The sequence below is a fragment of the Botryllus schlosseri genome, chromosome 9, assembly GCF_051294905.1.
Source record: "Botryllus schlosseri isolate E-star chromosome 9, Bs_hap1, whole genome shotgun sequence".
Lineage (NCBI taxonomy): Eukaryota > Metazoa > Chordata > Ascidiacea > Stolidobranchia > Styelidae > Botryllus > Botryllus schlosseri.
In genome coordinates, this window is record NC_137244.1 from 16,145,467 (window position 1) to 16,159,938 (window position 14,472).

At 43.5% G+C, this 14,472-nt stretch overlaps 1 protein-coding gene and 1 pseudogene across 2 annotated transcripts in view; both read left to right on the forward strand.

The window, feature by feature from the left end:
* LOC145447383 (BCAS3 microtubule associated cell migration factor-like) overlaps nucleotides 1-14,472 on the forward strand; it is a 100,349-nt gene that overhangs the window by 38,787 nt on the left and 47,090 nt on the right. For both annotated transcript variants that reach the window (XR_013917547.1, XM_080325811.1), the window contains exon 17: nucleotides 12,502-12,700. Coding sequence is in view for 1 of the 2 variants with exons in the window: in XM_080325811.1 (XP_080181937.1) it covers nucleotides 12,502-12,700 (199 nt within the window). In the remaining variant the exon portion in view is untranslated. The remainder of the gene's footprint in view (nucleotides 1-12,501; nucleotides 12,701-14,472) is intronic.
* On the forward strand, nucleotides 72-10,068 carry LOC145447391 (guanine nucleotide-binding protein G(o) subunit alpha pseudogene; annotated as a pseudogene).

A 14,472-nucleotide genomic window follows, 5' to 3' on the forward strand; every position in this document is an offset into this window, starting at 1 on the left:
ATAACTCCGTTTCTACAGGTTGGAACTGACTCAAATTTCATTTGCATGGTCTTTGAAGACATCTCAACATTTTCATGGGGTTGAGAGAAAAATTTGAAATTTTTTTTTTAATTTTACGTAGTAAATTAAAAATTTTAATTGGCTCTGCGGACGCTTACACATGTTCGAATTGAACCAAATTTGGTGTGCAGCCTGTGTTGTGGCAACCTGACAATTTAATCAGTGAATGGCTGGAATCAGGAAAAAAAAGTTATTTTTGAACAGCCCTTGGTCAGTAACGAGGTACTATTACATTTTCGGATTACTCAAGTAGGTTCCGCCAGTTTCCTCTACTTATTCAAGTACTTATGTTATTGACTGCTTTCACTTCTAATTGAACAGCTTAAAACAAACTAGTTCTTTCTAAGTTTGTATGAGTGAAACTTTCATAACAACCTTGGGAAATAGCTCATGTATCATGGTAACAGAATATATTTTGGCATATTGTATCCATTTGCTGTGTCATTGGTCATTTTACATTAGTACGAAGATGCATCTTGCAATTTCAAGATAAGCCGTCTCCGATTGGCGACCCCTTGACGTAAGTTGCTTTTTAAGCTACTTGGTTGAAATGTAATGGAATATCAAATCTGGGCACTTTGAGCACTTGCGCGACCTGCGACCTGGGTGCAATGAATAACCGCGGATTGATTCACAAATACCCTTTGAATCAGGATGCGCGCCGTCATTAATGTGCTTCTGCGAAGTAGAAGCAAAACATAGCACCGGTCGTGGCGTGACTACCGCGCGCGTGCCGGACTTAGCTATGAAGCATATAACGGGCGCACTTCTTCCGCCATCGCGAATAGTACAATCCAAGTACGTTATTTTAAGCCTGCTTACGCTCTCTGTATACAACAGTAAGGATTAGGTCGTCGTCTCAGAGACAACGGAAGGCACCGTACCCCGTTCAAGTGTGCTGCTGCTATTTTGCAAGCGTTGTATCGGAGTAGACATTTATTTCTAGATGTGTCTTCAATCTGACTGTAGGTGAAATCGCTAGGCAGTCGGATGCCTTCTGTCATCTGTTTGTGTACCAAGTCCCAGTGGAAATGATCGAATTCTTTTACCTATGCCAGCATCAATATTTATGGATCGCGGCCATTCGCACCTTTATCTCGGTAGAGTACGGTAGATCGTAGAGATCCAAAATGATCAGCGTAAGCTACCGGATTGAGAGCAGGGATTTGAGGGTTTTTAGTTGTTTTTGGGAAGCTACCTTTGGGGGAAATCTGAAGGTTTTATTTTTAAGCTTGATATTATCAAGTCGGTGTATGATTAACAACAGATATCTTCAACCCGAATTTAATATCATGGTTGTAGGGCGGAGGCGTGATTGGAAGCTTGCCGTGACTCACCTTTACCAGTCTTTCATTAGATTATACTACAACGGACAATGTACTCTACACAGTTCGGACCGATTTAGTCACTAATCACAAATCCATCTAAGCGTAACCTAGATGTGCGATTGATAGTGGAATAATTCGTAACCTCTTTCACCACCTAGCATAATAATCCTCACAACCAGACATTGTTAAGTACCGCCAGTGACTCACATGGACCGAATGACGAAGTTCGCTGGCGAGATTTGACCCGGCCATGTATGTGACCCGCACCGCAACCTGAATGGCATGGTTTATGTAACCAGAATACGGAATAGATTCGTTTGTTATCGCTTTTCAGGGCTTCTGATCAATCGATTGTGGAGTAATCACATCTCTATCTGCCCGGTAGTATAGAGCGGAATCAATTTCGCGATTAGATACACCCTCAGATTGGCATCGCGTGTTTCTGTAATTGTGCTTCCCGGCGGAAGTCAGCCGGCAGAATTTATGCACGCGAAATCTAAAGCGCCTCGTCATCTTACACGGTTGGTGTTGATCGAAAACGCGGAATCCGTTGTCGATACATGAATAAAAACAAGCATTACCGCGTAGGAGCGCCTTCGCGTTCGTCAGTTCCGGCATACGCTAGGCTGGCATTCGTCAGCGGGCGAACGCGTTGGAACATTACAGAGTGCATATTTAATGTCCCTGCAGACCCTGGTTTTTGCTGTTTACTTTTGTGGCCTGGAGATTTTCGATTTCCTTGGGAGACCTGCGGGTTGAAAATACATTGCGAACGCGTCGTGCTGTCCTGTGGCGGTGGCAAATACTGTTTCTTTGTCCAGGCTCTTGCAGAGCGATCAGCTGTGCACTGTATACAGTCGGCAGGACGGCCGTAAAACGCGTATAATGAATATGCATATTGCGCAGCTCGCATTAATCGCCCGAAACGCAAGCTCAGCTGGTTGGTTTGACGTCATTATAGTCCTTTATTACGTCAGCTCAAACCCTTGCTAACATCCTTCATGTATGCCATTGCGTAGGGTTACCTTACGTCCTCTTTTAAGAGGATTTTTCCTCTTTCTTTTTGACTTTTTTGAAAATGTCCTCGAAGACACTTTCAAAGTGTTCTCTTTTTTGAGATTTCGACCTCTTTTTTGAGAATTTTGGTTAAATATAGGACAAAATTCGACTGAGGTACAGTAAATCAGCACCGAAGCAACGCTCAATCGGCTATTTCGGGAGCTGAGCCGGAAAGCCGACCTTTTTCAGTCAACCGATCACAAAGTGGGAAAATTTAACATTTTTTCAGGATTTGCCTCCGGTATCGCAAGTCTGAAAATTTAAAAAAAGGTGTCCTCCAAAATATGGTAACCCCACCATAGCGATATTATCGTAATTAATAATAGGTAAATTACTGGATATCGTGCATATGCACATTTCTAACGATAGATTGGTGGTTCAGTTCAATTACCGATAGTATTAGGTGGAATATTCGATGCCTGTTTGAGTCAATTTACTCACAATAATTATAACAAAATTAATAATAAGAACAAAATTAATAATAAGATTTCATATTTGCTAATGCAGTGGACTTGTTGCTCATGTACTTGGAAAATAGTTGAAACGTTAGGTTTCATGACATCCAGCGAATGGCGAATTGGAATTGTGACCGAATTGCACTTAATGCACCCCTGTATAATATGTTTGGTTAAAACGTTAGGTTTAAGTCGGAACCGTGGTAGAATTTCGCTCAATGCACGGCCGTATAAAATGGTATGGTTAAAAACGTTAGGTTAGAAGACTTTCAGCGAATTGTGAATCGAACCTGTGACAGAGATTTGAGAAATTGCTTATATTTCTCCCCTAAACCCCAACACTGCACGCTTATGTGTGTATGTCTTCGCTTAAAGATAGTAGCTCCCGTTGGAGGTCACCGGTCGAAGCCGGCGGCACGGGATAGCACGAATGCGTCACGGTATTCCACCGAACCCATATCGGGCACGAGCTTCCGATATCCTCACCGCCGAGACTGTCGGTGTTGCTCACCGAAAACCTTATTTTTGGAACACGCCACAGCGTTCCGGAAACGTTCGCGAACGTATCAGATCAGCGTCGAGTATGCTATGCCTCGCTTGCTGATTCACACTTTAAAGAATTCAGCGATGTCCGCTGTCGTTTTTAGCTGGGAAATTGTTTCGATGTGTATTGATTGACTCTATGATTTCTTGAAGCTTGCCAGTTGTTCCAGTGGATTTGAGAGGGGATTTCAGGAAGTTATAACGCGTGCTCTTATCTTGCACTGTGTGCGTCATGGGAAGACGAAATTAGCAAGGCCCGCGATAGTTACTGCTATCCTTCTCGATCGGAAATGTTTTATTCGTATGGAATTGATGCGGCACGCGTATTACGATGGGCTTTCAGCGACTTGATAAATCGACTTACGAAATTCGCGCGCCTATAAATATATTCTGTGATTCTTGCCGGATTTATCGGGCTTTGCGGATAGCATAATTCGTCCGTTATCCCTTGATTGGGTGGGATGCGTGTCGCCAGGCTAATTTAGAATGCTGTAGATTTATAGTTCAGATTCCAGGCGGTGGGAGTCGCGTGCGGTATCTTTGCTGCGATCGGTAACCGCCATCTCGGGTCATTTCCCTCTCCGGCACTGCGCAGTAATCAAGGTTGTGCAGTACTGGTTCGTTCGCGTGTAAATATTGCGAAGATTCACTTTGATATCCCCCGGGAGATGCTGTCTGCGATGATCTGTTTGACAGTTGGGTATTGATCAAAAATTTTCGTTCGTCTTAAGAATTGGCACTTCCAAGAAGCTAGATCGTTGACATAAAAGTATGAGACAGCGTGGTTTTGGTCGCAAGTTTTATGATAGCAACGAACTTGAATCAGGAATTACGTTTTATGCCAATATCCGAGGATATCGAAATATGACACGGATTGCCAATTTCGCATCGTCCAAACGACCCGACCATCTTAATTGCATTTATTGATGAAAAAATCCCGGCTCAAAGCCATCTTAGTTTTATACATCATACAATGATTTGCATACATTTATAAATAGCTTATGCAAGTGGTATCCGCTGCGCCCTGGTATAGCGCAACAATGGCATGTACCGAGCTCGTTAATCAGGTTTGGGAGAAAGTAATGCAATGTCGTGACAGTTATCAATGCTAGACTTTCTTGTATGTTTTCGGGTATGTTTGTGATATGAGTAATAATTCATGCGTGTAACTGTGACGTTGTGTCCAGTTAATGGGGCCACGAACTTGTCCGGCCTTAGTAACGTGTGTTACAAAAGGCTTGGGAAAATCGAAATCCAAATACACCCGATCATGCAGAATCATTTTCGGTCGCAATTGCTGTTCGAGCTCCTATTAATCACCGCACTTTCAATTGCTGTGAAAATTCGACTGAAGGCCACACCAGTAATGGGATGATCTTACCCTGGATCGTTGCCGTAACGCCTTTTCGTTCGTGATGCTATACATACCGGCAGCTTTTTGGTTCGAAACAAATTTGTGATGCTGACATTGATTCAGTCAGCTTATGGTTTCGATTGTCGAAGATACGCCCGGGCGAGGTGGACTCATATGCGCATGTAATGCATCTAGTAACTAAAATGGCACGCCGTATAGGCTGGTGATGGGACACTTTGCAATTGTTGGAAACTGCAGCATCTACTACGGAAGTTGCTAATGACCAAATCGTAAAGTGGTGATAATAAGATTAAATACAGTGATAGGATCGATATGATCGTGTACCGCTACAGGAAGATTACCTTATACGTAATGGCCGAGTCATGCATGATGTGCTGCGTACTTAGCCTAGCTATGTTTTTCTTACTGTGACTTATTGCATTATAATTTTCGGATCTTTCAGCCAAATTGTAAATTGTGTGACTGTCTTTGTAAATGACAGGTATCACACAAGAGTTACCGCGGAATAGAACTCTCCATGGGATCACAGCCAGTACGTTCACTGCTTCGTTCATTAGTTTAGCCAGGTCATTTACGTACTCTATTAATTACCTTTCCAGCCTATTGCAACAAACAATATGAACATGAACATATTGTCCAATTTATTCCCCTCGAAGCTTTTCGACTGACTCTCATCAGGGGCGCACGTCTGTGAATGCGGTTAACCAAATTCGAAATTCAAAAAGAAACAATATTCGAGTGCTTTCATTTATTGCCAAGTATCTTAAATTCTCGTACAATCCCTGCCGCTGAACAGCGGCTTGTGTTTGCGCAGCAATTAAAAATGTCAGTGACAAGTCACGCCAGAAAAGTGGTTCGTTGTCGCCATATGGCATGCTTGCGGGCCTTTGAGTACGCTTTGCTCCGGAACATATACAGATTCCATTATTCCCCGATGCTACATACCGCTTTTACTACAACGCCGATTGCGCACTCGATCAAACACGCCGTGATTGTAACTTGATAATATCACAGTTCCATATGTGTCGATGTATTCGCGGAAAATGACAGTATCCATATTTTTTGAAGCTATTTACGGCGGTAAGTGTTTCGGCATGATGTATATTGCGTTATATAGAACGGGTCAAGTGTGTATCAATCTTGCAGCTATCAGTTTTTCAGCAAAGCGCTGTGTAATTTTTCGTGCGTCTGCCTTCCGTTTTCGAAATCCGCTTGCCCGTATCTTGACGCATCGATGTCTTACCAATTGCCCTCCCACCCGGTTATGTAGCGCGGTATCAAGCTTGTAACGCGAGGGCCCGTTTCCTTGTTATTATTCGCGCACAAGCTAGGGTGAGCCGGTCGTTGCGGTAGAAAACAAGCCAATGTGAGCGCGCGTATAGCGCGGCTAGATACGCGAAAAATCAATACGTTTCGGGACTAGTAATTCGTGACATGCGCGCAGGATGTCAGTGTCTTCGATGCTAGGCGGCTGGCGCGCCTGTATAATGACGGTGATACTCGGTTTAAATCGGTACCGTCTCTTTTTATAGCGCTGCGAAACCGTACTGCCGTGCAAGTAATAGAATTATAGTCGCTAGCCAGGCGTTGTCTGCTGAGCAGTCGAGATTGCCTCGAAAAGAACCGCGCAAATGGGAGTTATGGGGTGCGTGCAGGCTAAGTCTGGCGAGGACCGGGACGCGGAGGAGAAATCCAAACAGATAGACAAGCAGATTAAGGAGGAAAAGGCGAGGGCCAACAAGAAAGTAAAGCTGCTCCTTCTTGGTCCGGCGGAATCCGGTAAAAGTACGGTCGCCAAACAACTACGCATACTGCACCAAGACGGATTCACGAAAGACGACAGGCTGCACTACAGAGATTTAGTGTTTCTCAACGTCTATACCGCGATGCAGGCTATGATCGAAGCGATGGCGAGCCTGGACATCAAATTCGAGCATCAAGACAGGCAAACAGACGCGGATAACGTGCTGGAAGTCTGCCGCAATGTTGATCTCACTGATATTTACCTGGACAGTGAAACTGTCGACGCGATTGAGAGACTGTGGGCTGACCCCGGCCTGCGTAGTTGTTACGAGCGGTCGCGCGAGTATCAGCTGTCCGATTCGGCAAAGTATTTTCTGGACAAAGTCCGCGAACTAGTCAGTCCAGATTACATGCCGACCGACGAAGACGTGCTGAGAACCCGCGTGAGGTCTACCGGCATAGTGGAGACCACGTTTCAGTACAAAAACCTTGACTTTACCCTCATAGACGTGGCCGGGCACCGGTCCGAAAGACGAAAATGGATACATTGCTTCCAAGACGTGACAGCAATAGTGTACTGCGTCGCAATGTCGGAATACGATCAAGTCTTGATCGAAGACGACAAGACCAACCGCATGGAGGAAAGCTTGAAGCTTTTCGACTCAATCTGCAACAATCCGTTTTTCGTGAACACCGCGTTTATACTGTTCCTCAACAAGAAGGATTTATTCCAAGAAAAAGTCACAAAGTCCCCGATGGCGAACTACTTCCCGGAATTCGCGGGGAAGAACACGTACGAAGAGGGCAGCGCTTTTATAAGGAGGATGTTCGAGGCTGTGAACAAGGAAAAGCGGCGGGACATATTCACGCACTACACGTGCGCCACCGACACGGAGAACATAAGATTCGTTTTTAATTGCGTCCACGACGTGTTGTCCGGGAAGATCATGGACTCCATATTCGGTCCGAACTGAACGCGGCGTTCTGTTTTGTCGTAATTACGGGCTGGGCAGAATCGAATACCAGGGCGATCGAGTCTTCAAGTCAAGTACACGAGTATTACTCATTACCATGCCATGGATGATATGGAAAGTTCGAATACCTTTTGTGCGACCGCAAAGAAAATAATGCCGGTTCTGCATGCCTTGAAACATAATTTAGTAGTTTTTCGACCTACTTAGTGAGAATACTGCGGATTGAGCGCAGTGAGAATACTGCGGATTGAGCGCGGGTTCACGTAAATGTCATTTCCACTAACGCGCGTAGCTTTGTAGTACATCATTTGGATGCTGTGATGCGGCAAATTGAGATTTCAAGGCTTCCACGTTGGGTTAAATAGCATCGGAAATACAATTCACATTTATTATAATGTATCTCCTAGTGGAAAGAGGGGTCTCAGATCAGTACAGTATACTCGAAAAAACCGACCCGAATCACTGCAATCAACTCGCGATTCGGTTTCCAGTACTCGATTCATTGCGCCCAGCCCTGGTCGTACTATTTATTTCCTTCCATTCCTCGGTGTGTAGTGCGCGGGGTTTTCATGTCGTTATAAAGTCACACTGTTTTGTAAACGCGTCAAACTTCTATGCAAGGTATAGCGCCGCTTCAGGTTTTGTCCGGGTTTAGGGTTGTCAGCATCGAAAGCTCCCGATTCGACGGGGCTGGTTGGGGTTCATGACCGGAAAGGACAGGATTGACAGTGAAATACGGCGGTTTTGCGGGGCTGCACGTCTATTTTGTTCATTGGATTGCGTCGCAAATGCTTTTGGAAGCCCATGTTGTTGCATTTTTTTTTGTTTAGCAGAAGATAGCTAAACATAAGTTATGGTAAAAACGACCCTAAAATCGGAGGCGGTCAGTGACTAACTACTTCTACTTTGTCGGAGTACTCAAGTAGGTGACCCTACTCACACTACTTATCAAGTGGTTTAGGGTTGGTTGCATAGATCGCTATCAAAAATGATCCGCCGATAGCCATGATCGCATCGCGTAATCGCCTCTCAGTGATGCGGATCCATTGGCGGGTCGAATGATCCCCCCATGGTTGACGCAAGTGACGTCAATTAATCCTCAAACATATTCTGATGGCGGAAACGGGGAAGTTCTGGACTAGTGGAAGTGGGTTGCTGCTGATGATCTGTATTATATGATCTGCAATCACGCATTGATCGCGATCTATGCAACCGTCCCTGTTAGACTATTACTACTTAACAGTTTTCATTTATTTATGCGAAACTAGGCCTAGACTATTGCTTTTTTACTTGGAAATCGCTTTCCGACTTATAATTCAGTGGTCACTTGCGACATTACTTGTACTTCTACTTAATTACCAACTATCACTAACTACATTGGCAACCTCTGCTTACGATGCGCAGGTATCTAAATTAATCCAGCCACGACGTTACGCTGTTTGTAATCGGACACGCCATAATGCGTACCCATTTAACTTCAGCTAGTACTGCGACTTAAAATGAATCCGACAAATGTTCAATGGTTCCATCTGGCACGCTCTGTTCAGTGTGAAATACTTGGTGCTATCATGGTGGCGTGGGCTACACTTCATGACTGATCTCACCCGCTCATTTTTACGTTTTTGCCACCGGTTTTCCGCGACTACAAGCAAACGCTGGGCAGAGGGTAGAATGAAATAGTGTTTCGTATGTATGCCTCGCATAGCAACTTTTGTATGCTTGTACTCACGGGAAATTGCTTGGCAAGATCTGCTGGTATGCTGAAACATGTTGAAAAGTGCACGGTCAGCCCAACCTTGTCGTTCATTGATGCTATCTATCCCAGCTATTGTTTATCCTCTTAAAATTTGATCAAAGTTGGAAAAGTACAAGCCATAGCAGCGTTATTCTGTCGTAGATGATAACACAAACGCGATCGCATCGCTGCAGGAAACTTGTAATGTCGATTGCCTTTGCAATTTTGTCTTGTATCTGTCCGTTTTCCTTCCGTGTTCGATCGTTATTTTGCCGACCCGAGGAAGCAGTCGAGGTTATTATTACCCCGTTTCCGAATGTGTCTGGCGCGAAACTTTTGTCGCAGTGAACTACATATTGAAATACTTCCTCGACATTCGTTTGCGACAGGAATGAACTTGTTTACAACGTGTTTGCGCCCTTGCGAAAGCGTTGACGTGGGCGCACGCGCAGTTTTGCGTCCTGTCCATTCTTCATATTGTTGTCGACGGCTGAATGACGGGATATGGTCCGTATACGTTAATGTCATTTAACGCTGCTAAATAGTGTCACGGTAACGAATTATAATCTGGACTCGTCGTCACTTTCCTGTTTTGCATCGGGCTAGAGACGCTGTCATTGTCATCGCGTGCTTGTTGGCAATAGCAGCCCCGAACAAAGTCTAAAAGATCACTTCTTTTCGATGACGTCTTACAGCACAATCTCGCGTAGATATATTTCGTTATTGTGCTCGATTATGTAATAACGCGCTGTGTATTTATTCGCTTTTTCGTATTGCAATATACTTGCCATTGATATTGTTTGGTCGCTCTTTACGGAGACGGGTGTCGACAAACAGGCGAGGTGGTGACAGTCGTGATTTGATCAAATCAACGCAAAGTTCGGTTATATTTCAGAATACATCACGAACTCTACTCTGGCGTTGACAGACCAGACCGACTTGTATAAAGTAGACCGCTACACTATAAACTGAAATGTGTATTTCGTCGACTTCTAAGGGTAAATATCGATAAACCACACATTCTGGAACATAAATCTGCCGCCGTGTAGTTATCGGCTTGATATTTTTCCAACGTTACTACATCGCGTATATTGGTGCTTATAGTCTGCTAAAAGTGTAAGGGGTGGCTTGATTTTATCTGAATGTTCGATTTTCCATTAGGTTCCTTCACTCTAATCGCATGCGATACGGTTCAGTCTGATTGAAAAAAACACGTTGACAATCCGACACTTTCCCGCACTACATTATATGCAATGTCCCACAGGGGGATACATTACGTAGCTTATATCACTGGGGTAGGAAGTAAAACGGATGGCCAGTAGCGTCACTCGAGCGCTAGACCATGAAGGCGTTTCTCAATTCCCACTTCTGATGGTCATTGGTCAGTCTTGTCAACCTCATTCTTATGATTACTACGGGGAGATTGTTGACAATTACGATAGTGAGTCACCAACAGATATTCTGGTCTCGTAGTTTTCTCCTTACTTTTGGTCGCGATAAAATCATGCACAGGATATGTAGGCGACCAGAGTTTCTTTCGTCAATTACGATTGTTTCAATGTTTTCTTTAGTTCGAAGTTATTTTTGTATTGAAACCGTTTGATGGGCGTGAGACAGTGATGTTAAGCTCAGACATCGTGTACTGTTCGATTTTTGTTTTTTCGACGAAAGTCCTGGACATTATCACGAGCCAAAATAGTTATTATAAATCACTTAAAAGTTACAAAAGCATGTCTCTCTAGAGAGGTATCAAGATGCAGGGTATATCCAGTAATGCCTGTATCTACCTGTTTTATCGCGTTCTCCTGAAATAATATTGTAATAGCCACGCAGGCTTGTACAAGCTAATGTGCGACTACAACTACCACTAGAACTATATCCACTTTTCAAAACTCGCAAATAAAACTAGAACTAACGTCCTGTAAAAACTCGCAACTAAGTAACCAATAATAATACGTATTTCTGAATTGCAAATGAGCTAAGAAGTATAGAAGATAGAATGGGCATTTCAAAAGGACGGGGCTCCTAGTTTGCAATTTGAAGGGTTTCGACCCGCAAACCCACCACCTGGCATACGTCCCTGTTAGTAGTGATGAGCTAGCTAGCAATGGTTGCAAAGAACGTCACACAACATAACACCGACTTTGCCCGACATCACGATTCACACCAAACGAGGACACTTGTATTCTAGTTGTTTATAACTAATTCTTTTAAATGCGCAACTCAAACTAGAGCACCTCACTTCACTTTTCAAAATCCGCAACTAGAACTTGAACTACTCAAAACGTCCACTAGTTACGTGACCGTCAACTAACTGGATGTGTATTTTGTATAAGTCTGTCGGCATGCATTAAATGAGCTTTTGAGCGACAAAGTAGGTCTGATTATAAGATGTGATTTGCACCATGTAGTCGAAAGTGCCGCCGGTTTTACTGCGTTGAAGGCACAATATGCAACGATATTGCTGTGGTTATCACTTAGCACAGGCGCGCTTTTACAATCGCGCTAATTTCATATCTTCTTAGGTGAATTCCCTTGATTTGTCGAACTGAATGTCTCGTAGAGTATAGCATAGCTTGTGGTTTTTCATGGGTATATCTGTATGGTCGCCAGTAGCACATTAACCCAGTGACATAGATATAGTTCTGTGAGTAATGCGTGCAATTTAATATATCCGTTTGAATGACCTCCATATCGGTACAGATAGTGGTACACTTTTGTGAGACTTGGGGGCTGCTTATTCGCGTCCTCCGACGCGTGACTAATCTGAAATCATACCGTTCAGCGTGTACTGTTACGGCATGGCAAATCCTCAGTGGTAGCTCATCTAGTTTTCTTATGTAAGTCATGGCGCGTCTGCTGCATTATGTATGTACAATTGTAGCCTACATTTTACAATGTACATTGCGCACCATTACGCAACTAGGTTAGTGACAATCGATCAACCAACCCGAATATTTATTTTGGCATTTACAACATTAATGGAGCAATTCGAAAACGGATGTTAATATAACATATAGGTATCATATTTGAGCAACAGCATATACGTCGATAAGTTAACACAAAATATGCATCTATTTTGCGTGAGAACAATAATGCAGCAATTCGAAAGTTGTGTGCAACAACGTATATCCGCAAATAACACAAAAATTACGTGATGTGCCACTCAAAAACCTTAAATGCAAGTCATTTCAAGCTTTGCCAGTACAGATTTTGGGTTTTCATTCAGCCGGACACGACGACGTAAGCAAGAGGTCTCCCATACCCACGTCGTCAAAAGGTGGACAGTGCCTTGTTATTTTCACCACCGCCAGGCAATTGATAGAGTATCACTTCCAACCGAAGCCTCTCACCGGCCTGAAGAACATTTCAGAAGATTCCCCCGTTGAAATTGTCTACCGGCCGACATTTCAATGGTCCGTACAAAGGTAATTGATGCATTTTGTGTTATTGTTACAGCAAAGATGTCACATCCACGAAATTCCGTGACGAGATCACGTCATTTAACTATGTTTCAGCTTGCTGGGTAGTTAAAATGCGTAATCTTCCTACGTTCTCTCGTTAATTTGTGTAGTAACTGCCGAGTTGAATTCTATGATCACTTATCAGAGTAATCTTCGTTTACCCACATCGTCACGTTGTATCGATTTTATAGTACTTACACAAAACGGTCGAATTTTCCTGTAGTTATATAAATCAACGGATCACGCCGCTAATACGCTGCATTCGGTTTAGGTTCGATCATCGAGTATGGAAATCTATTACAAACAGACTTATTTTCACGTTTTGTTTTCTGTAAGCTGATTCATATTCCTCATGTAAAAATAGTAATTATTTGCATACATCAGGCGTGTGTGTTAGATATCATCTCGATGCGGGTATCGGATGATCGAAACTTATCTTGGTATGGTATGCCAAACCTGGATTCCACAGTTACATTGGGGTTGTTGGCGAACCTAAGCGCATTCATGCGTCATTTTTCTTGTACTGCCCTTTTCCGTGTGCTTATATCGGGGATATGATTCGGATCGGGTGTCCCTGGCAGAAAATTTTGCACAATGTAGTCTAGGATAAGTCGGACCATCGTGAACTCGTCTAATGGCTTTATTTCAAAGCCATATTACGTATGAATCGGAGAACTTCAATCGTTCTAAAACACGATTTTTCCGGGTCAAAATCGAGCTGAAAGTTTGACTGCAGGGTTCGGGCTTGAATATCCGAGACCAAACTTCCATTGCGATAGGAACCACCAATTGACCAACCCTGCTTCGTTTCGTAACGCCCGCGATTATTAGCTGCTCACGCCAGCACGATTTGATGCCCTAACGCAATTGTGACGTATCGCTGACAAACATACTTGGTTGCGGTATCATTTATATTAGTTGTCGGATATACAGTATACTCCATCCATGTTCGTTAATATTCAGTTTACCCGATTTGTAGGACTAGGAGTATTGTTTGACTTATTTCTATAGTGGTAAGATTGATCCGCTGTGACAACCCTTTGGAAGATGTCAAAATATTGAGAATTGTACGACTTATTTATAAAGAGCCGGTCTGGTGTGGTACATGCCGGGGTAATCGAAGTAGTCACCATTGTCGAACTAGTAGAATTGAGAGTAACGCCGTACATATATACTCAATTGCGTGTAGAAGTAGCTATTTGCAAGACATGTCACAGCTCTTTCAAGTGGAAGTAGCAAATGAAGGTATGAACAGTACATGCTTTTAACAATTAACAATTGAATGGTTGCTTTCGAAATGGCAAGATCTATCTGTGTGACGAACGCAAAACGACCTAATGACACTACACATAGTTAGAATCTTCCGAAAATAGATTCAGTCACAGCGATGCGGGGGCTATTTCACGCCATTCTTGCTACAATTTCATTCATAAGTGATGCTCGCTTTCCCGCATCGACTTTCTACTTCTAAAAATGTATGCATGTAAGCTTGCCCAAAACACTGGTAAGTAGACGTGAATGGAGTCAAAAAACATAGCCGGTTCAGTAAGAGCACAAGTATAGGCAAAAGCTACTGGGTACTCCAGAAAAGTAACGGTACATCATTACAGACCGGAGACCGCTTCTGAGTAAGTGGCGGGATAGCTTAGTGGTATAATCCACAGCTGCAACACGAATGGGTTGCGGGCTCGAATCCGACTGAGGTCGGCTGCAGGACTTGTACCTAAGTGTTGGGG